This window comes from Carcharhinus amblyrhynchos, chromosome X (genome assembly GCF_965287045.1).
Source record: "Carcharhinus amblyrhynchos chromosome X, sCarAmb.v2.hapA, whole genome shotgun sequence".
Lineage (NCBI taxonomy): Eukaryota > Metazoa > Chordata > Chondrichthyes > Carcharhiniformes > Carcharhinidae > Carcharhinus > Carcharhinus amblyrhynchos.
Genome location: NC_137359.1, coordinates 13,755,369 through 13,777,452, shown reverse-complemented (window position 1 = coordinate 13,777,452; position 22,084 = coordinate 13,755,369). Strand labels below are relative to the sequence as shown.

General features: G+C 38.4%; 2 protein-coding genes across 4 annotated transcripts in view; one reads left to right on the top strand and one right to left on the bottom strand.

Annotated features, from left to right (window-relative positions):
- Positions 1 to 17,665, top strand: part of eif4ba (eukaryotic translation initiation factor 4Ba) — a 41,695-nt gene extending 24,030 nt beyond the window's left edge. Inside the window, exons 8-16 of one of the 3 annotated variants that reach the window (XM_080217985.1) lie at positions 2,093 to 2,278; positions 2,822 to 3,065; positions 5,242 to 5,336; positions 7,618 to 7,647; positions 8,237 to 8,486; positions 11,106 to 11,170; positions 11,910 to 12,033; positions 12,409 to 12,478; positions 14,652 to 17,665. In XM_080217985.1, the coding sequence (XP_080074111.1) occupies positions 2,093 to 2,278; positions 2,822 to 3,065; positions 5,242 to 5,336; positions 7,618 to 7,647; positions 8,237 to 8,486; positions 11,106 to 11,170; positions 11,910 to 12,033; positions 12,409 to 12,478; positions 14,652 to 14,723 (1,136 nt within the window). In that variant the 3' untranslated portion in view covers positions 14,724 to 17,665. The remainder of the gene's footprint in view (positions 1 to 2,092; positions 2,279 to 2,821; positions 3,066 to 5,241; positions 5,337 to 7,617; positions 7,648 to 8,236; positions 8,487 to 11,105; positions 11,171 to 11,909; positions 12,034 to 12,408; positions 12,479 to 14,651) is intronic. The other 2 variants (XM_080217987.1, XM_080217986.1) reach the window with 2 other exon arrangements.
- Positions 11 to 22,084, bottom strand: part of LOC145361987 (uncharacterized) — a 25,717-nt gene continuing 3,643 nt past the window's right edge. The window contains exons 2-4 of the mRNA XM_080217990.1: positions 19,726 to 19,799; positions 18,585 to 18,730; positions 11 to 1,021 (exon numbers count right to left, since the gene is read on the bottom strand). Coding sequence (XP_080074116.1) covers positions 963 to 1,021; positions 18,585 to 18,730; positions 19,726 to 19,799 — 279 coding nt within the window. The 3' untranslated portion in view covers positions 11 to 962. The remainder of the gene's footprint in view (positions 1,022 to 18,584; positions 18,731 to 19,725; positions 19,800 to 22,084) is intronic.

Sequence of the window (22,084 nt, the reverse complement as noted above, 5' to 3'; positions counted from 1 at the left end):
GTGAGTTTACTCGTGCCACAGCTACAGAATGAACAATGAAACACTTGCTCTCCCAGTATGTTGCTGTGCACCCAAAATATTGAAGAAACAATCACCTTGGCTGTTGGCTGAGCAAGTGCACTCAATCAAAATTAAGACTATGCCCATCCACTTTGGCAGCATATTAATATCATGAAAGTACTGGTCACGTCTTTTCATTTAAAAAAAAAACTACTCTGCTTTCTTAAAGCTTAACAATATTCTGTTTAAGTGGAAATTTTAATAAGCATCCCAGGTAAGTAAGCATTGTACAGTAAATCATTTGAAAGGAACTCTGATATGTTTTTGTTGGTTATTATATAAATGCTCCAATTTGTGTATTGCTGTGTGTGGCTAGCTCCATCATGCACACTGGAAGGGGTAGTCTAACTTGCAGTGCCTTCTGAATTGACTGCGTAATTTATGAAGACTTTAAGGGTAAATATACTCAGAATTTTTTTTTATATAAACATTCTGTGTAAATTTTCCATAAGCAATGTCCATCAAATGGTATTGTACTATTGCTTTCCGATTTCTGAACCAGATAGTACAGTGCTAGTACATAATCATTTCCTCGTGCAGCCAAGTGTATTATAGTAAAGCCTGGGACTGGAGCAAAGCAAACCGCAACATATGCTTTTGAACACTTGGAGGAAAGATGGTTTGCATGTGCAATCACATTGAGTTTGGTTTTTAAATAGCAGTCAAATTTGAGCCAGAAATTGGCTGCAGTGCTCAAGACTGAAGGTCACTGCACTCTAAGTGCAGTTTGCTGTATGTTTTACTTTTCAAAACTTTTAAAATAAGGTACAGACTAGAACCATATTTAAATATCCAAATTTGAACTGTGGGAGGCTCTTTTTTTCCCTGTTTGACTTCACAAGAACAATTCACTGTAGCTACAGGATATCACCTGAGGATATATCAGCAAGGATCTGCCTCTGTTAGTTGGATCTGAAGTGATCGTTCAGTCGTCTTGAAGCACTCCAACATATTGCAAGAACTTGAAAAGAAAAGTTGCTTTTGATTAGTTCTGGGGAATCACATTTTTATTCTACTCTGTTGACATAATGACCATGCCCCCTTCCTTAAAGACTCAAGATAATTGCCATGTATTATCCCCTCTCATTTTTAGTTCATTTTCAGTTATGTTTTCATATCTTTCTCTTTGCGCTGGACTCTTCAGATTCTAGCAGAAAGTTTGATTTAGTTAGAGCACTTGGATGCACCTTCTGGGTCCTCTCAGTTACTGACCATTCCAAAATTATTTATAAGCAGTATAGCTTTAATGGAGGTCTTTGTTCATGCCAGTTAGTAGTGTATGTAGTAGCCTTGTGATAGTCTATAGAAATGTGCTCTTGCATCCTGCAACCCTAAAGTGGTTGGATGTGAGGTTAGTTTTCTGTCAATCTATGCTGTGTAAAATTGAGAGATTTGACAGAAGTCCACTCTTTTTTAAAGAAAACACCAGAGCCAGTAGATTTTTTTTGCTACTGCTGAGCAAATTCTGACTAATTTCTCCCTATTGCTAACTTGCTGCAGTGGGATACTGCTATTGTTCTAAGAGTACAACTGTTATAGGTATGTTTTGGTTCGTAAAGTGGACCATTAGTTTGTTCTCAGAGCTGGGGCCTTTTATTGCCATCTAGTTTATGCTTATGTAAACTCCGACTTCGTATTATAGGCAGAATTCACACTGGTGTGATTCTCCAGCTCTGCTACTGTTAACAGTGCAAGACCGAGCAATGGCATAAAAATAGGTGGTTATATTTTGTGTTCCTCGGGACCATGGCCTTTTTAATAAATCTTATGCAATAGCTTTGAAATATTGGGTGTTGTTCCATAAGTGAAGCAGATTGCGTAAATCATGATCAAAGTTTACCAGCAAAAGAGGCATTCTGAAGAAGTGTCCTACTGAGATTAATAAAATATGCAAGAAGTATTACAGTTTCCACTAAGGACTGAGTGAATTGGATGCATTATGCAGGTAAGTTATGTGGAAATAAACTTCTACAAGTGCTGACTTGTTTGTCAGCGATTGTGAAATGTCTCAGCAGAGTGAATTGTTTTCTAGGCTCCCGGCGTGTATTTGGCAGTGGCTTCAGAAGAGATAATTATGATGACAAGCGGAGTGACGATTTCCGAGGTGGTGGTGATCGTTACAGTGACCGATACAATGATGGATTTGACCGCTTTGATAGAAGAGATGAAAGGAGAAGTGACTATGGCTCAAGAGATGAAATGAGGCATGAAGATAGAGGTAGATGATTTCTTAGTAAAGGAAATGTTTTCATCCAAAACAAAACTTTGAAACGTCCTTGGAATAGCTCACGTTGCTTTTTGAGTCTTTTCCCAATAATGATAAACTGCTGCTAACACTAAATGTTGAACTTACCTGCATGTGTCATTTTACAGGTAGGTGTTAGGTGTTTGCGCTAATGTCATCAGTCCATTAACTTACCACATTCACTTCTGCCATGTTGAATGCTGACATCTCGATTTTTGGTGCAGAATGGTTTCCAAGCATTGTGCACAAAGTTATGATTCAGCAACTTGGAGCTACTGCACTTCATCCTGTGATTCCTGTCCCAACTGTATTGTCTTTTATCACATGCTAAAAGCCACACCATACTGACACTTTTCACTGCAACTCTGCTGATGCTGCATGCATTAGCAATTTGATGTTGCTCGGCAAATCAGCTGAAAAACATCTCCCCGCAATACTGCTTCGTCTCCTAGTTGCCTGAGTGAATTTGAAATTGTGCAGTGTTAACCACTTTGTCTTATGAAATTGTATCAATAGGTCCTATGCAGAGACCTAAACTGAACCTCAAACCTCGCAGCATTCCAAAAGAGGAGGTTGTCCGAGCACCGCCTGCACAGTCATCTGGGAGATCTGCATCCATATTTGGGGCTGCCAAGCCAGTAGATACAACAGCTAAAGAACGAGAGGTTGAGGAGCGATTGAAAAAAGAGCAAGAAAAGTATCAGCGGCAAATAGAGGATCAAGAAAGGGGGATTAAAGGGGTTAAGCAGCCAAGGGAAAGGTGAGCCAGTCCAAGTGGGCCCAAGCTCTTTTCAGGGTGAATTAAACTGGTCAAAAATTGAATGTGCATGTATTTCATTCAAATTGCCAAGATCTAGGAAGAGCTAGTGGTATGTGGTTATTGCACTGAAATGCATTTTAGCAAAGTGCAATTTTATTCCCTCTGCTGAAAGCGTTGCTCACCATGCAAACTTCTGTGGAAGTTCAACATGTAAGTATGCAGTCAGAAGCACTTTATGCCACTTGAAGACATTATTTTACCTATTTCAAATTTTTGCAGCATTTGTTGTTCATTCAGACACAGCCTACAGTTTTACAAGTTCTTGATAACTATGCTTGCAAGTAGTCTTGAGGCTATTTAGCTGTTTAATGCCAGAAGTTGAACTGACACTAATTTGCTTAAAGTCTTCAAAAAGTTTAAATTGCAATATCTCCACCATTGACCGCAGCTTGTACATTTGTAGTGCCATACAAGGCAACCTAATCATCTGATCCATATTTTGAATTTTAATACTTTATAGAATATATCTGTATGCAACACTTATCTTAACATTTTATAATTCAAGTTTTGCAGAAATGAAAGCTTTTTAGTATTAAAGATCTTTAATTTTATGCAGATAAATAGATGTGGCAATTGAAGAATCCAACCAATGGATATATTAAGACTAAAAGCATTACACGAATACTGTGCGGAGACAGTGGCATTTCCTCCGGGTGCCCCACTTCCTTTTCACAGTCCAAAGGCGTAGGTTAGATAGATCAGCCATGGTAAATACACGGGGTTATGGGGGAAATAGTGCAGAGGGGAGCGCTTTGGTGGGATGGTCTTTCGGAGAGACGATGCAGACTCAGTGAACTGGTAACATCTTTCTGCATTAGGAATTCTATGGTTCTATGTTTTAAGATTAGATTGACAAAGTTTTCAAGTGGATTACCACAGTACAGAAGCTGTGCAGGGCACGTGGAAGTATGTTTAGGTAATATATAGTTGAGTTGGTAATATGCTGGGGGGAAAATAATAAGGTCTTTCACATGTGTTGCATCTGGCCTAAAGTCATCATGATGATCCAGTTGTCCATAACGATTTATTTCACTTGACCAATCTCTGTAGCCTCAATTAGCATGGTGCCATAACTAGTAAAATATGTTGCTTTTATATGCCTATAGTCTCGGCCCCTTGTTAATGGACTGTAAATGATTGATCACCTAAGTGATGCACCCGACTTTCCTGTCAGCATCCAAAACTGTCTAACTTGGCCTTGATCCAGCTTCCACTGCTCTCTGGAAAAGCATTTCTCCTCCTCTTGTCTCTTAAATGGGAAACATCTTATTTCTTAAGTTGTGTTGTGTAGTTCTAGATATTCCCCATGAAACCTCCTCCCAGCATCAACCCTGTCAAGCCCTTTAGGATCTGATGCGTTTCAATAAAGTCACTTCTCATTCTTCTAAACTCCAATGAGTACAGGCCAAACCTGCTCAACCCTTTCCTCGTAAAATGAACCCAAATCAGTTGAGTGAACCTTCTCTGAACTGCATCCAGTGCAAGTATATCCTTCCTTAAATAAGGAGCCTGAAACTGTATGTAGTACTGTAGTGCAGTCTCATCAAAGCCATATACAGTTGTTGCAATACTGCTCTATTTTTATATTTGATTCCCCCTTGCAATTAGGCCAGTGTTCCATTTGCTTTAATTACTTGATAACTTATTGTGATTCAAAAGAAATTTTGAGAGCATAAGCAGCAAGTGAGAACCCTGTTTCATCACAGATTAACTTGGTTGTAAATTACTCTTCTGTTCCACTGGATGCTTGTAAATTCTTCCTTGTGGTGGACAGAACATTTTGTAATGTTTTTGTCACTCCTATTATTTAAATACTTTTGCGTCTACATGTGATATGGCCTAAGGCAAAGAAAATAGTGTTTGTAAAAGATTGCAATTCTTCCTTCAGCAAAAAATTGTGAAATTTTGACTCATAAGTTAATTTTAAAGCAGTGTAGAAGAAATGCCCAGTTTACATTCTTTACACGTGTTTCCAAAGAGCAGTGTCTGGGTTGACACCCTGAATTATTTGGAAACGTTTTCTGTTGACTTTCGAGTGATAACTAATTTTTCTGTTAATCAACATATAAATCCTGATTGTTGGTGCCATTTAATGATATATCTTGGTTCAATGTAGGCATCCAAGCTGGCGCAGTGAGGATCAGCTGGAGCGTCCAAGGACTGCTAGTGATTCTTCACAGCCGCCTGATACCAGTGCTTCTGCAGGGCGAGGTAAGATTTTGTACTGGGTATTTAAACGGTGGCGTGGTTGACAATTAAGCAAGAGTTATTTTGAATTTTCTGCTTTTAAGCTGTTGGATAAGATTGGTAGTTCTAAAGCTAATAAATTCATACATTTTTAAAATTTGCTGCTCTAGGTAATTAAAAATTTGCCCATTGCTGTGTAAAACTTGAATAATGACTCTATAAAGAAGCCTTCTGTTTAATGTGTATTTATCAAACTTGACTACGTTATTACAAGTAATTTTGTCAATTATTCAATGTGCATGTGTCACAGTTTCAGCTAGTTGACAAACTTATTACCGAGTATAGAATCATAACCATGAACAAGTAGCAAGCAGGTGCAAAAACTATTGATTTAAGAAGAGTTTTTACCTATAAAACAGGAAAGACAGGTGGAAAGCAGTGAGGTAACAAAATTATTTTCTTAAATGCTTTAGCCAGCAGCAGAATATTGTAATAAAAATCTTTCCGAAACATGAAAATTTATACAATGCATGGAAGTACTTGAAACTAATCCAAACAATTGTGCATTTGCTGCTGAAAATCCGTAAGATATATTTTCCTCCCTGGGGCCTGCCTTTTAGGAGCCTGGAGCTTGAAGTTCCCAAAAAGTAAGCCCCAGAGTAGGCTTCCCTGGCTTTTTTTTGTATTGAACTTGTAGGTCAATGCATCCTTTTATCTGTAGATCTGAACCTCATCAACCTTTAGCACAAAGTCTAGTTGTTTGCATGGTTTACCTTGTGATTTTTGTGGTGAACATGTCAAAAATAAATTTATTGCAGATACCTAATTTATTATTTGTGATACAATTTACTTCTCTAGCCATTTTGTTTACTTCAGACTATAGCCAGCCTAGGCTATTGTTATGCAAGTGGATCTGGGCCAAGATGGGATATCAGAAGCCCGAAATTATCTGAAATCCAAAACACAATCAGCCCCAAGGGTTTTGGATAAAGGATGCTCAACCCTGTATTTTTCTTTCTTTTGCATATTCAAGCACAGGACCAGGCAAGGCTTAATCTCTGGAAGATGATTGTAGTGCAACAAAATGGACATATTTAAAATACCTCCCCTCCCCACCTTGTGCAAAACAAATTGTCATGACTTGTCTTGGCATCTAGCTCACTCCTGAGACATATGCTTATGTTGATTATTACTGGATTTTGTGTGCTTTGAAAGCATCCCAGTCATGAGGGGATACTCACCAACTGTTGCCCACATCGGCAGCAGGTAGAAATGCAGAAGCACTGCTGCTTCTGGCACTTCATCAAGTCTTCAGTGTTCCTGGCCTTTGTGATTGCTCTCCCAGCTATTGTTGCTGTTCAGTCTCAGAGGAGGAGGTTCAGCTGCTTAGGTGCTTACCATGCAGATCCCCACCCATGAGCTTGAACTCACAACTATTCCCTGGTGGTTGTCACCTTTTAGATTACAGATCCTAATGACCACATGTGGCTCCCACTGACAGCCCTACCCCCAGCTGCAGAGAAACAGCAACAAGGTTCTCAGATTTGCAGACATTTCTGGATGTCTGCAAATTTGGTTGGTAATGTACCTAACTCACATTTGTCAGACCTGACATTGTCCTCATGACACCATGATAACCTCTTCACACTCCCCAGTTTGGGAATCTCTGCCCTAGTTTGTATAATACGTAACCAACAGAATAAAGTTTGAATATATTGTGTAGTTGGAGAATAATATGTTGCAGTTAACAATATAACAAACTTGTGTTCCAGTCACTTAAACAAGGTAACTGATTTGGGATCTGGTGTAATCAGAAGCAGCACACTTTTAAGTGGTTTTAATGATTAGCAACTTTGTGACCAGTTGTAACAAAATTCTCAGTTTTCCCAACTGTGATCTAACCAGCAAACAAAGTATGAAACCATTGCATGTTTTCTGTTTGATTCAAACATTTATAGACCCAATTTTATTCCACTGCCAGTTTGCCACAATGTCAAACTTGATAAAGTCATGAAGGATGAACATGTCTCATGTTAAAATTGTCAATATAACTTAAACCAATTATGAACTGCTTATTTTAAAAAATTGAATATTTTGCAACTTTTGATTCTTGTTGTCTGAACAGACAATTGTCCACTTCACCATAACATTAACTAGTAAAAAAACAAAACTGGCCATTACAATGATTAACATGATCTGCACAGGACAATTGCTACACTTCAGCTAATGTTAATATTATGTTCTCTGAAACTGATCCTCTGCTGTTTCTTTGTACATGCTTCCTAACTGTTTTGGGACTTCAAAGATAGAAGAATGCAATTGCAAAGCCACATAGGTAAAGCTTTGGCTTTTGTGACAGTTTTATAAAGGAAATTGCTCTCGAACATGTCACGACTGTCATGTTTTACTTTGTTTGAGATGTAAATGTGACAATTTTATTGATGTGCAAAGACCATACCTGGAAGGTTCCTTCAATAGGACACTACAGCTTAGAATTGCTTGTCTGTGATGTTGGCAGAAAATGGTAGAACCAGGCATCCAACATTTGTTGCAGTGTATGATAAGATGGCCATACTTAAATGACCAAGCGGAAATCAAGGATGTTGAGAAAGGGAGATAGTCTCAGTCTCATTCCTCTTGAAATAAATATTTGCCCATTCCATATTCCGAGGTTACAATGCAATAAATTTGCATTCTACAGAACATAGTCTCTGCCTTTATACATGATTTGCTGCTTGTCTTTTTTTCTCTCTGCCACCATTATGCTATTTCAGTCAAACAGAAAATGATATACTGCAAAGCATATTGATTGACTGTGGAGAAATATTAACTTAAGAGTAAAATGAACATTCATTTTTGGAACTCCAAGGTTAGTGTCAAGCTATTAATTTTTTTTGATCCGAGTGTTTTTCTATCTAATCAAGCTACAGTTAGGAGAGAGAGTGAGAAGTCATTGGACAATGATATGTTCAGCAAGGAGGAAGAACCACAGTCACCAGTGTCCAAAACAACTAAACCAGACCAGCTTCCACTAAAGATTGTACCTGCCCCACCACCTAAAGAAAATGCCTGGACAAAGAGAACAGTTGGAGGTTCCAGTAGTAACCAGAGCGCTGAAGCAGAAATCCCAGCACCTCTTTCACCTGCTAGCGCACTGTCAAGTAAACCACTCAGGTGAGGGTTGCAATTTACAGAACAAATCTTGAACCATTCTAGGGGGAACGCTTTTGCAATATTGGAATGAACGCGCACCAATGAGAGCCTGCTTATGAGCATGGCACCAATTAGAGTGTGCGTGCATCAAGATTTAGGCATGACATATATCCACTTGGGAGAGGTACAAGAACTGCTGATAGTGCTTGAAATTGCATCACTGTGTAAATCTGCCTTCAGGAGAGAATAGTTAATTTGTTTGGAGTTTTTTTGACAATGAAAATTGAGCTGCAGCAGTACATTATTTAAGATGAAGACTCCAGTATATACCTTTTTGTGAAAGGAAGGGATCAGAAGGAGGAGGGAAGCTTAATTTTCTTTTTGCTCTTCCTGGAACTTAACAATAGTTTTACTAGCCTAAAATGTTACCCCAAACTTTTTGGCTATTTGAATAAATACGGCACTGGTGTAGGTATCGATTTTTGTATTCTACCACTGCACATTTTCCTTATTTCTGTAATATCCATTGCAGAGCCATATACAAATTACAGTGCAGAAAGAGGCCATGCAGTCTATTGTCTGTGCTAGCTTAAAAAAATAAATAGCCACTCATTTTCATCACATTTTCCAGAACCTGGTCCATAACTTTGCAGGTTACAGCACTTCAAATGTAAATCCAGGAACTTTTTAAATGAGTTGAGTTTTTCAGCCTCATCCACCAACTTGGGCAGTGAATTCCAGATGCCCACCAATTCTGGGTTGAAAGGTTTTTCCTCATGTCCCATCTAATCGTTCCATCAATCATCTTAAATCTGTGTCCCCTGTTAATTGACCTTTCAAATGACTCTCTTCTTGTCTAAACCCCTAGTAGTTTAATATACCTCAATTAGGTCACCCTTAGTGCCTCTGTTCTAAGAATAAGCACCCTAGCCTATCTAATATCTCCTCATAGCTGCAAATTTTCAAGCCCTGGCAACATTCTTGTAAATCTTCTCTGTGCTCTCTCCAGAACCCAAAGAGTAACAAGGAGGATTGATGACAGTCTCTCCTGTACTGTGGTGACCAAAACTGCACAAAACTCCAGCTGTGGTCTAACCAGCATTTTATACAGTTCCATCATTACATTGCTACTACTGTATTCAATACCTCCTTGGTATTGGTATACCTTCATGGCCTATGGACATGCATGCTCTCTCACTTACTCAGCCCCTCTCAATACCTTCCTGTTTATTGAGTATTCACTTACTTTGTTTGCCCCCCTCAAATGCAATTCCTTACATTTTTCTGGATTGAATTCCGTTTGCCACTTCTCTGCCTATTCAACTAAACAATTGATGATATTCTCGAGTCGCCAGCTATCCTCTTCGCTATCAACTCACGGCCAATTTTTGTGTCATCTGTAAATTTCCTAATGCTACCACATTTAAGTCTAAATCATTAATATATACAGTAAACAGCAAGGGTTCTGACACTAAGTACTGTGGGAAACCACTGGAAACTGTTTTCCATTAATAAAACCATCCATCTGTTTGTAACTGAACTGCCACCTCTTCCTGTATCACACGGGATCTCACATTTCTGACCAGTCTGCCAAGTGGAACCTTGTCACGTGCCTGACTGAAATCCATATGGACAATATCCACTGCACTACCCTCATCAATCTCCTTGTTACTGCCTCAAAAAGTTCTATTAAGTTGCTAAGATACAACCTTCCCCTAACAAAACCATGCTGATTATCCCCAATCAATTCATGCCATTTTAAGTGACAGTTTATCCTGTGTCTCAGAATTGTGTCCAATAATTTGCCCACAGCTGAACTCAGACAGACTGACTGACCTATGATTTTGTGGCCTATCCCTTGCCCCTTTTAAAATAATAGTACAACATTCACAGAACACCAATTCTGGTATGACACATGTATCTAGTAAGGATTGGAAAATGATCCTCAGAGCATACTTTATTTTCTCCCTGGCTTCCTTCACAGCCTGGTATACAATCCATCTGGTCCTGGTTATTTATCCATCTTCAAGAATGTCAGTCCTCCTCATACTTCCTCTGTGCTTATTTTGTCTTGGTATTTCACATTCTGCCTCTTTAATTACAATGTCTGCATCATCTCTCTCACTTAAGACAGAGACAAGGTACTCATTGAAAACCCTGCCCACATCTCCTGCATCAACCTACGAGTTACCATGTACATCTTCAATAGGCCCTACCTTTTCCTTAGTTAATTCTTTTGCTTTTAATGTGTTGGGAAAATATCGTACAGTTTTCTTTGGGTTTTACAGACCAATATTTTTATGTATCCTCACTTTGATTTCCAATTTCTAGGCCTTCTACAGCATTAAGTCATCTGTGACTGTCTTAAGCTTTCCTAAGCTTAAGTAAATTTCCTAATGCTACCACTAATGCTATTACTCCTAAGCTTAAATAATAAAAGCAAATTACTGCAGATGCTGGAATCTGAAACCTAAAGAGAAAATGCTGGAAAATCTCAGCAGGTCTGATAGCATCTGTAAGGAGAGAAAACAGCTGACGTTTCGAATCCAGATGACCCCTTGTCAATTTAAGAGTGTCTTAATTTTGTTTTTGCAAATAACAGTGAATTTAAAATATACTGAGTTATCTTTTCACTTGCAGTTCACCAAGTGGTAAAGCTGGCCTAATTTCACCTACACATACGAATATGAAGACGTCACTTAAGGGTATGGCAAGAACTGGTATAAAATTGCCCTGAAGTTTAAATTCCTAGGCATCTGTCTTTAATCATCTGCCTCCAATCATTACCTTTTGATTCTGAAACTATTAAAATAATGAGCAATCAATTCTTCAAAGCAACTGGTTGGTTCATATGATGTTGGGTTGTCTAGTGTTCTGGTTCTCTTTCACTCTATTGTATAATTAATCACGTTGTTTTAAAGTACACTCCCCAAATTTCACAGCTGCAATGAAATTTATTTTGGATAGTTTTACCTTTTAGCAAAATCTAACTTTAATATTTCAAAGAGGAGAGATCACCTCTTGTTGTTCTGCTGTCCTTCTAGACAAATAATCTGAACCTGAGGTGGACTCCTAAGAAAATCAGTTAATACTTTTGTGATAATGAAAGCCTCCTTTATATTACATTGGCATGCTCTTGTTAAAAAGTTTCTGTCATCCAGGTTTACAGAAATCCTCAGTAGTATGGCATTCTCATCAGAGCACCCATTTAAATCCCAAATACTTTGGAAAGTTTATTTTTGAATAATAACCATTAGTGGCACTTGCTGACAATTTTTCAATATCCGTCAGTTACGATGGGGTCAGGAGTTCCAGATGAGAATCTTGCACTGACGCATCTGTTGAAATCAACCACATCTACTTTTCACTTAGGAACAAGCAATCCAACCTGAACTTCGATGCACGTCATAAATATTTAATAGGCATTTTCATGTATAATTTTAGATGATAAAGCAGAATCTGAAATAAAAGACAAAACTTCACCCAAAGAACGTGGTGGTGCAAACATTGGTATGACCCGGGGACAGAATGATGGCATGAGCAAGGACCGAAGGAAGGAACCAGACAGGTCTGTCTTTTACAACTGTCTTCTTTCTTGATTTCTCCTTTCTCAAGGATAGTTCTAGCTCAGACTCATTTGTGCCTGATGATGCTGTCCAACAATTGTAGAGACGAGATTAATTTGTAACATTTTAGATTTAATATTGAAACATTTATATTATATCTTTGTTTTACTGTACGGGATAATGTCATGGGAAATGTCACTGCTTACATGTGTTCCCTGCTATCATCAATCTTAAATTCTGCTCCAGATTATAACTACATGCTGTGCACCAGCAAAAAGCAGTTCATATTTTCCACATAAGATGAAGTTTTTCACGGTGCCTGGCATGTTTTTCCAATATATGATCATTAAATAAAAATTATGGCTTTTCATGCACAGGAAAGATAAAAAGGGCCGTGATTCAAAACCTGTACCTGAGCCAAAGAAATATGAAGAATCATCCACTCCTGTAAGTCTAGAAATGGTGTTTTAATTACAAAAAAACTAGCCTGTCTGCAATGTAAAAATAAGCTGCCTTTGAATTAACAAAAGTTAAGGATATTTTCAATTGCTAATAACCAGTAGCATGATTCATGTCCAATTTTTAAAAAGCTAGATAAATTGGGATATAGATGGTCAAATAGAATGTTTATATCAACTTTCAGCTACCAATTAGAAGCTCACAGGATTGAGGTGCAGTAGTTTACAAACATTCAAGGCTTAACCATATTAACCCAGTAAGTGAGCAGATGTGCCAGTTGATTTCCTTATGTCCCATAGTGACTATATCAGCTCATCAAATCCATGCCAGCTTTGCAACCAAAATACTGGTAGAAGTAATGAATGAGGTGAAGTTTGGGTAGGCTATTTATTTTATTTGTTAGTCACAAGTAGACTTACATTAACACTGCAATAAAGTTACTGTGAAAATCCCCTAGTCGCCACACTCCAGCACCTGTTCGGGTACACTGAGGGAGAATTTAGCATGGCCAATCCACTTAACCAACATGTCTTTCGGACTGTAAGAGGAAACTGGAGCACCCAGAGGAAACCCATGCAGACACAGGGAGAACATGCAGACTCCACATAGACAGTGGCCCAAGTGGGAATTGAACCTGGGTCTCTGGCACTGAGGCAGTAGTGCTAACCACTGTGCCACCATGCCACCCATCCTGGAAATGCTGACAATGTTCAGAGTGGATAAGCCATCTAATCCAGATGGCTTGATCCCAAGTTGGAGATAGTGGAAGATCTGGCCATAGTGTTCCCTCAGTATGGGGGAAGTGCTGGATGATTGGATAGTTACAAATGTGAAACCCTTAGTCAAGAAAGGACGTTCCTAGTGACCAGCTGATCAGTTTTAGTAGATAAGGTTTTAGAACTAGTAATCGGGGAAAAAATGGGCACTTGAGAGGTTTTGGGTGAGGTGTGAGAAAGGATCTTTTATACAGCGAGTGATAATGACTTGGAACTTGCTATCTATGAGGGTGATGGAAACAGAGACGATGAATGATTTCAAAAGGGAATTGGATAGACACTTAAGGGAAAGAAATCTGCATGACGGTACAATATTCAATCCATTTTGGCTCTCTGTGGAGCAATCCAGCAAGAGGGTGTTCTGCATCACCACTTTTTTTTAAGGGAAGTGGCGTGGGGAAAGACTTAGTCATTCCACCCATTCCTGGGCACTTCCTGGAGGTGTCTCCATCAAGTTCCAATTGCTGTTATTTGTGAGGTTGTCACATGGGGCAATCATCAGATGTTCACTACATGTTTCTATTTGACTGCTCCATCAGATACCATCTGTTCAGTTGGTCCTGGCAACTATTAAAACTACTACACAGGAGATCCCTCTTTGAAAATTGCACTACTTTAAGCTATTTCTATGCCATGTAAAAATATTGAAGTCAAGATGGTGGATCACTTGCTATCTTCCAGGTTATATTATGACATACATGCTCTACACACCCTGTACTCTGATCCAGCCCTCCAGAAGTTTGGGTGTGAGATGATTGCTCCTGGCTTTAGCTTCCAAGTCAGAATGAACTGGTGTGGTTCAGATTCTGGTGCTTTACAGGACTGCATACAAAATAGATTTTTTTTTAAATTGGTAATTGTTTAGAGTACAAATTTTGATTAGGTAGTTTTTTTTTGGAAAAAAGGCATTGGAATCGCAAATTTTGTGCCAGAGTTGTAGAAAACCCTTCAAATGTATAAAATTATTCACAGGTGTTATGAGGGACAGAATTGAAATTCATATGGGCAAATTGAGGTCACAAAATACTTGCGTTATTGAAGAATGAAGGCCTGCGTGAAATGACATGGAAACGGTTAATCAAAATCAGTAACTTCAAACCAGTATTGACTTGTTTACATGTCTGGAGCAGACTTCCTTTTGCCTGGTGACACTTGACTGCAAATCCATTTATGGACGCCTGGGTGAGGATATAATAGTGATATGCCCCCACAACAGGATAGTGACAATATTCTGTCCAGGTTCTTGTGGCGCAAGTTCTGTTGGGTACCAAAATGCTGCAGGTGCTTGAGAGAATTTCCCAGTACCAGTAAGTCTAAGCACCATCAGGAGATATAACTGTGTAATTGCTTATCCTGCTTCATGTATTGTTCTATTTTTTGTATAGAAATTCAGCTCAGCCAGCAAATATGCTGCTTTGATGATTGATGTTGATGAAGACGACGACAGTACAGACTAAGTTCTATTTGAGGAAAACACGTCACTTTCCCCTTTTCAGGGAATTGAAAGAATGAACTTCAATTAAAATGTGACCGTTTAACAACCCATATGGCTTACATCTCCCGGAACTTTTTCTTGCATGCTGCTGCAGCCATTGAACATGCAACATATGGAGATTTCATCTTCCATTTTAAAAACATGTTGGCCTCAGGCTTTTGAGAAAACATTGTGTGCAGTAGTTAGAATGGTATTTTACATTTGGATATCCCTCTTTTTTTTTGACCTAAGCAGGTAGAGTTTGGCAAACAATTATTAGTGGAAGCAGTGGGCCATGGAATGAGAGAAATTATAACTGTTGGTGCACTTTTTAAGATAAAAATAAAATGGGCTAGTGCGATTCATGCAAATAGTTTCCACAATTTTGGTGCTCCTTCCAAAATTTCAGATGGTGTTTTAAAAAAAAATTAAAATTTAAAAAAAAAAGATTTGGGCCACAGTCCTTCCTTCGCTTTTCTCTTTCTGCCACCACTTCCAAATTAGACAAGCTATTACCGGAATTAATCTTTGGTTTTACAACTGTCCATTGATGTTGCTAAACTCCTGACGATTTGTTTTGCGTTTCTCCTGATAAATTTGGGTGGGTTATGCTTTCCTTACTGTCCATCAGATTGCTGGTATTTCTGTCTTCAGGTGAGACTATTGTTGGGGCCAAATATGCATCTTGTGCTTCTATCTGTAAACTAATGTGCGTTGGGGTTAGTGGCCAACAGTGGTGTTTTGTTTCAGGATATCTGTTGTTTCTGAAAGCAGTAATACTCACTTTCAAGCCTCTGAACAATATGCATGTTATATTGCCACAAGAAAACAATTAATGTCCTTGTACAGGTTGAGATCTCCACATAACATCATTACTAAAGTCAGATATCACTTGCAGCCTAATTTTCACAATATTTAGTCTGTGCCTCTTAATAATTTGATCTGTTTATAGTTTTTGAAACCTTTTCAAAATTTTAAAACTGCAAATTCTAGGCTTACTCAGTTGTGGCATTGTTTTGATTTTGCATATATGTACAAGCTAGAACTTCTAAACTAAAAAACAGTTTTCATCTGATGATCAAAATTAAATTTTATGCATGAAAGTGAACTAGACAAGCACATGTCAAATATGTATGAACATACCTGGATCGGTTTTTGTTCTATTTCTACTGTTTCCACACGGTGGTCTTTTAAGTGCATAACATTCCCTCATTATATGTATATGGATATCTGGCTGCACTCAAGTCCTAGACATTTGCAAGACTGCTATATTAAAAAAAAATTGGCCTTGCAAATGCCCAACACTAAAAGACTGCTAACTGTATTGGTATGGTTTCTGTAGTCATGACTGCATCAGTACTCCTGATAAACTTTAATTCCAGTATTCATAAAGATAACTTGGGGAAATCTCAAACTATTTTCCCAGGAAACATGCGTTCACAGGATATTACCCTTAACTTTAGTACGTCTGAACCACTCTTGCATGGGTTGTAGTAGCTGGTATAGTTGAGTGCTGTTCCAGATTGAACATTATAAGGCAAGGTTAACACTCTAAACTGCTGTACTTAATGGAACACATTTCCTGCAAATCAGTAACCTTTTACAGTACAAAAAAGAACAAGTATGTGATTGATCTTTTTAATTTTTTGTTTACTTGCATTTAAAAAGTTTACTTGCCATACAAATCATTGAACGTTCAAATGTAACAAGACGTTATACCACTCAACTCAATCTGACGAGTAGCCAATGGTATTCATGAAAATAATCACCTTTTTTTGTCTGTACTTGACAAGACATCCAGGCAGAGTTAAAAGGGCTTAAATACTTAAGCTCACACTAACTCAGTGTGTTTTGCAACACAAGAATTTTGACAAAATTGCATTTATTTCCTGAATATTTAGGTGATCGAATTCCGGTTTTGGAAACATCATTTATAGTGAAATAATTGCCTGCCTTGAACCATTTCCTAACTTGATTTGGGCCATAATCTACATATTTTGACAAAATGTTAAGACACAAAGTCCTGCAATTAGATCCTAGGCTCTTTTTCAGTTACATTGGGTCTAAAAGCATATGAAGACATCTAGCCCAAGTCTTTTGCTTTTCTCTTAGAGAAAAAGAATGAATCTATTTAATTTGAAGGTTTGTTTCATAGAGGAGCAATGAGATGATTGTGGTCACATTGAAATTTATGTGACTCTGTTCAGGACCCTTTGAAGAGCAAATGCATAATTTGACAATGATGAACAGATGCAAGAAAAACCATTCAAAACCCATATCTTATTATTTGTTTGCAGATTATTTTGATCCTATTTATTGTGCAGTACTGACTAGTTACGAGCAGTTCAAACTGGACTCTCCCTTAACAGTTCATTAAAAACTCCTTAATCTCTCACCCATTGCTTATCTGCCTTCCAGTAGCAGACAGTGTTTTGCTGTCATTTTATGGCTGCAGTGGTTTGTACTGACATTAAAGCAGTTTCATCTGGTAGGAATAGGTTTGCTGAGTTCATAATATCAGCTGAAGTATTTTGATGGGCAAAAATTGGAAATCTTTGTGTATAGTACATTAAAATTGGTTGGAAGAAATCTCAAATTCAGAACTCTGGAGTTTTGGTCATACAATCCAAAAGGAAAGGTCTGTGTGTCAAGAAATTGAGTTTTACACACACATATTTATTGGTAAGACTCATAAATAAGCCCCCCCCCCCCCCCCCCCCCAAACCGGCCCAAGCACCATTATAAAAGAATTTAATGAATTAGTTTACACATCACAATTCAGAGGACTTATGTAAAATTTGTATGATACCTTCTATTAAAAAAGATTTGTACTCTATAGTCTGCTTTCCAGGAGATGTCTTTTATTATCATGTATAATGCCCCATCAGTTTTCCTTCCAATAAACTAATCTTTGGAATACCTTCACTATTGCTGCTGGTTCATTTCTGTGAAGTACACTATATAGTTTACTGTGCGCTGTGATTCGAAATTGCCCGCACCATAAGAGCTTAATTGTCAAGTATCCAGGAGGCTACCATCAAACTTCAATGATGCTAGCGTGTGTGCCATATTTGTATGCATTGCCTTTAAAATAATATTTCATTCTAATAACTGTTAACCTCCTTTCTTTGCTGGTTCACAGAGAATGTTTCAAGAAAACACACAAGAAACTTGGTGGTGTATAAGACACACAGTGGCATCTGATGTCTAGTTCTATCTTTCAAGCTGTCTGAAGAGCTGTTAAAAACAATGTTCCTTTGTATGCTGTATTTTGCCTACATCAAAAGTACATGTTGTAGATAGGACCTTTATAATGTATCCTGAATTCTTTGAAAACAATCTATTCATTGAAATAGTTGTTCACTCCAAAGCTATATTCCTCAAGCAAAACTTCCTGAGCTATCAAATCCTTATAGACTAATTTTTTTAACCATTATTTTTCTATATAGTTAATTGATCCCTCTACCAATGTTTATTACATTAACCACTAAGCAAGTTTCCCAACTGTGTGAGGCAATGATCACAAGGCCACAGGTTCAGATAGGAGGAGCAGCAATCAAGGAGGCTGAAGTTCGGTTATCAGAAACAATGTTTGACTGGATGGTTGATCAAGAACGAGAACAGGCAGAGAATGAAGCAAATATCTTTACTACAGGAAGGTTGGCAAAATGACAACAAAGATGTAGAGGTAAAGCAGTTATATCAGAAAGCATACACAGAAGAAGAATCTGAGTGTTATTACATTATAAATAATGTCCTAATGAAGTGGAGAACTTTACATAGGCAGTAGGCCATTTAGGAATAAGGAAAACTCGAGCGAAAATACAAAAATACTTTTCTTGACCTGGACTGCATAAAGATGTAGTTGAATTTTGCCACACCAAGTGATAGGAAAACGTCAAGCGGTCATCAAAACAGCACTCTTGAAACCCATTCTGGCATTTGAGGAATCTTTTACTAAGGTCTGAATTGATTGCACGGGACCCCTGCCTAAAACAAAAAGTGAGAATCAGTATTTGTTGACCATAATGAATATGTTTACCATATTTCCAGAGGCCATTCCATGACACGGTATTACAGCTAAAAGGATTGCAGAGGAGTTACTTTTTTTTTTACCAGATATGGACTGCCCATAGATCAAGGAACAAATTTTACAGCAGTTATTCAGGGAAGTTATGGATAGCTTAGGAGTAAAACTATTTAAATCAACTGTACAATGCAGAATCGCAGGCAGCATTAGAGGAGTAGCATCAAACTTTGTGTTGAAAGCATATAATCAGGATTATCCAGAGGATTGGGATAAAGGAATTACATTTGTACTTTTTGCAATTAGGGATGCCTCTGATGAATCCACTAAATTCAGTCTATTTGAATTGATTATTAGCAGGTAAGAAGACCATTTAAATTGGTCAAGGAGAAATTGGTAAGTCAATGTTGAGACTACATTGTTGGGCTCTGTGTCAAACCTTAGGGAGACATTAACGAGGGCTGTGAAATGACTAGACAGCATTTAAAAGTGGCAGAGCATGTAATTAAACAGATATCAAAATTACGTACTTTTAATGGAGAGAAAACACTACTAGTTTTGTAGGCCTTATCAAATTGAAAGAAAATTAATTGAGGTGAATTATTTGATAAGAATGCCAGATAGAAGGCAGGCTCACAGAATGTGCCATGTACAATTGTACACTGCCCTGTTTAGTGTAAAACATAGCCCCGCCCCCCCTCCGCCCCAGGTGTGAGGTGCGCAGTAGCATAATGGTTATGTTACTGGTTACAAATCCCATCACACCAGCTGGGCAACTTAAATGTAGTTAATTAAATCTGGTATTAAAAAGTTAGTATCAGTAATGGCAACCATCAGTATATCAGATTGTTTTAAAAACCCATCTGCTTCATGTCCTTTTGGGAAGGAAATCTGTTGTTCTTACCCAGTCTGGGGGTTCTTTTAGGTCAAACCAAGTAAACAAACTCAAATTACTTACCCGGTCTGGTCTACATGTGACTCCAGAGCCACAGCAATGTGGTTAACTTTTAATTGGCCCTTGGTGATATCAAACTGTTAGAGGTAGGTATAGTAAGAATAAAAACAGATGAATCAACTGCAATAGAGAGAGCTTTACATATGATAGTGATGACATTCTACTTGTAGCAACATCCAGCAAAATAGTGAGAAATGCATACAAATTAAAACTATGCCATAAAACTTATTCAGTCACAACACTAATGGTGTGATTAATACAATTTCTATTCTTATAATGAATCAATTCATTCACAGAAATGGCATTATCTATGTCAAAGTTTAAAACACAGCGTGACAGAACAAAGAACAGAACAGCACAGGAACAGGCCCTTTGGCCTCCAAGCCTGCACCAATCATATCCTATCCAGACCAACCACTTATATCCCTCTACTTCCTGTCTGTTCACATGTCTACCCAGATAAGTCTTAAATGTTGCTAACACATCTGACTCGTCCACCTCACTTGGCATTCCAGGCCTCCTCCACCCTCTGTGTAAAAAAAAAACTTCCCCCGCACATCTCCACTGAACTTGTGCCCCCTTGTAATTGTCATTTCTGCCCTGGGAAAAAGCTTCCAACTATTCACCCAATCTATACCCCTCATAATTTTATAAACGTCTATCGGGTCACCCCCTCAGCCTCCATCTTTCCAGGGAGAACAATCCCAGCTTATTCAATCTCTCATAGCTAAGACCCTCCATACCAGGCAACATCCTGGTAAACCTTTTCTGTACCCTCTCCAAAGCCTCCACATCTTTCTGATAGTGTGACGACCGGAATTGGACACAGTATTCCAAATTGGCCTAACCAACGTTTTATATAACTAATATAATTTGCCAACTTTTATACTCTACCCTGTCCAATGAAGGCAAGAATGCCATATGCTTTCTTCGCCACCTTTTCCGCCTGTGCTGCCAGTTTTAAGGATCTGTGGACCTGTGCTCCCAGATCTCTGTGTCTATGCTCCTGAATGTTCTGCCATTTATTTTATAGCTCCCACCTGAATTGGATCTACCAAAATGCATCACCTCAATTTGTCTGGATTAAATTCCATCTGCCGTTTCTCTGCCCAATTTTCCAGCCTATCAATATCCTGCTGTATTCTCAAACAATCTTCAATACTATCCGCAACTCCGCCAATCAGACCAGCTACGTTTTCTTCCAAGTCATTTTACAAATAGCTAGAGACTCAAATTGGGCAGGGTAGAGCTGGAGTCAAAGACTGTAAAATTGGGCAGGGCAAGCGTCTGAATGTAGCCAGGATTGTTGGCTGCCGAGTCACTGTTCTGTGCAAGGAAATCAATCCCAGTTGGCACTTTATAGACCTAGGTAGGTTATTCTGGCCGGGGGAGAGATCTTGTTTTCTGGTGGGTGTCTTGGATTTAGACCAGTTTTAAGTGGTATTTAATTTGAATCCTGAGAGGTGGGAGTCTGCAGTTTGGAAACAGAGGAGTCCTCTTCCAAGACAGGTATCTGCAGTTCAAATGGGTAGTGTTCTGAGATGCAAAGTTGCTGTTTGGGCAGGCAGAATTCTAAGATGGGGGCTTACATTGCAGTTCTACAATTCCTTCTCTTCCCCTGTACCATTATTTCTACAATCCCTCAATGATCTACACTTGCATACCCCTCTCTTATTTCTCACTGCAGCTAAAGGGATATTTCAACATAGAGTAGGTACATTCCAACGAGAAAGAAAAATTCTAAGGGGAAGGCCCACCATCTGTGGTAAACAAAGTTAAAGATATTATCAAAATTAAAAAGGCATAAAATTTTACAAAGACAAATGGTCAGTCAAAAGATTGAACAGAATGCAAAGAATGACAAAATGATTAATAAGGAAGGAAATGCGCAAGAGAAAGCTCAGAATGTAAAGATGGATAGTAAGAGTTTCTATAGATATTTAAATGAGTTAATAAAGTGAGCATTAGTCCCACAGAAAACTCATTGGAATAGGTAATAGAAAGTAGGGAGATGGCAAATGAACAGGTATTTTAATCAGTCTTCATTACAGAGGATATAAGTAACATCCCAGAAATAGCCTTAAATCAGGAAATGGTCCACGTCCGTTGGGCACAGCAGGGGCTGGGGTGCATTATAGACCCCGATAGTCACATTTTGATTTGATATTTTAAAAATCCTTTGCACTTTGTTCCTGTTCGGGCTGCTTCCCCTCCTTTTGGAGAGCTACCTGTTTACTTTGTCCCTGAGTTCGTTTGAGCTGATTTATTTGCTTTGCCCTAAAAGATAAAAAAATCAGGAAATGGGTGGAAGGGAGGAACTCAGGTTACAGTCACCAAGGAAGTGGTATTGTTGGAGCTGCAG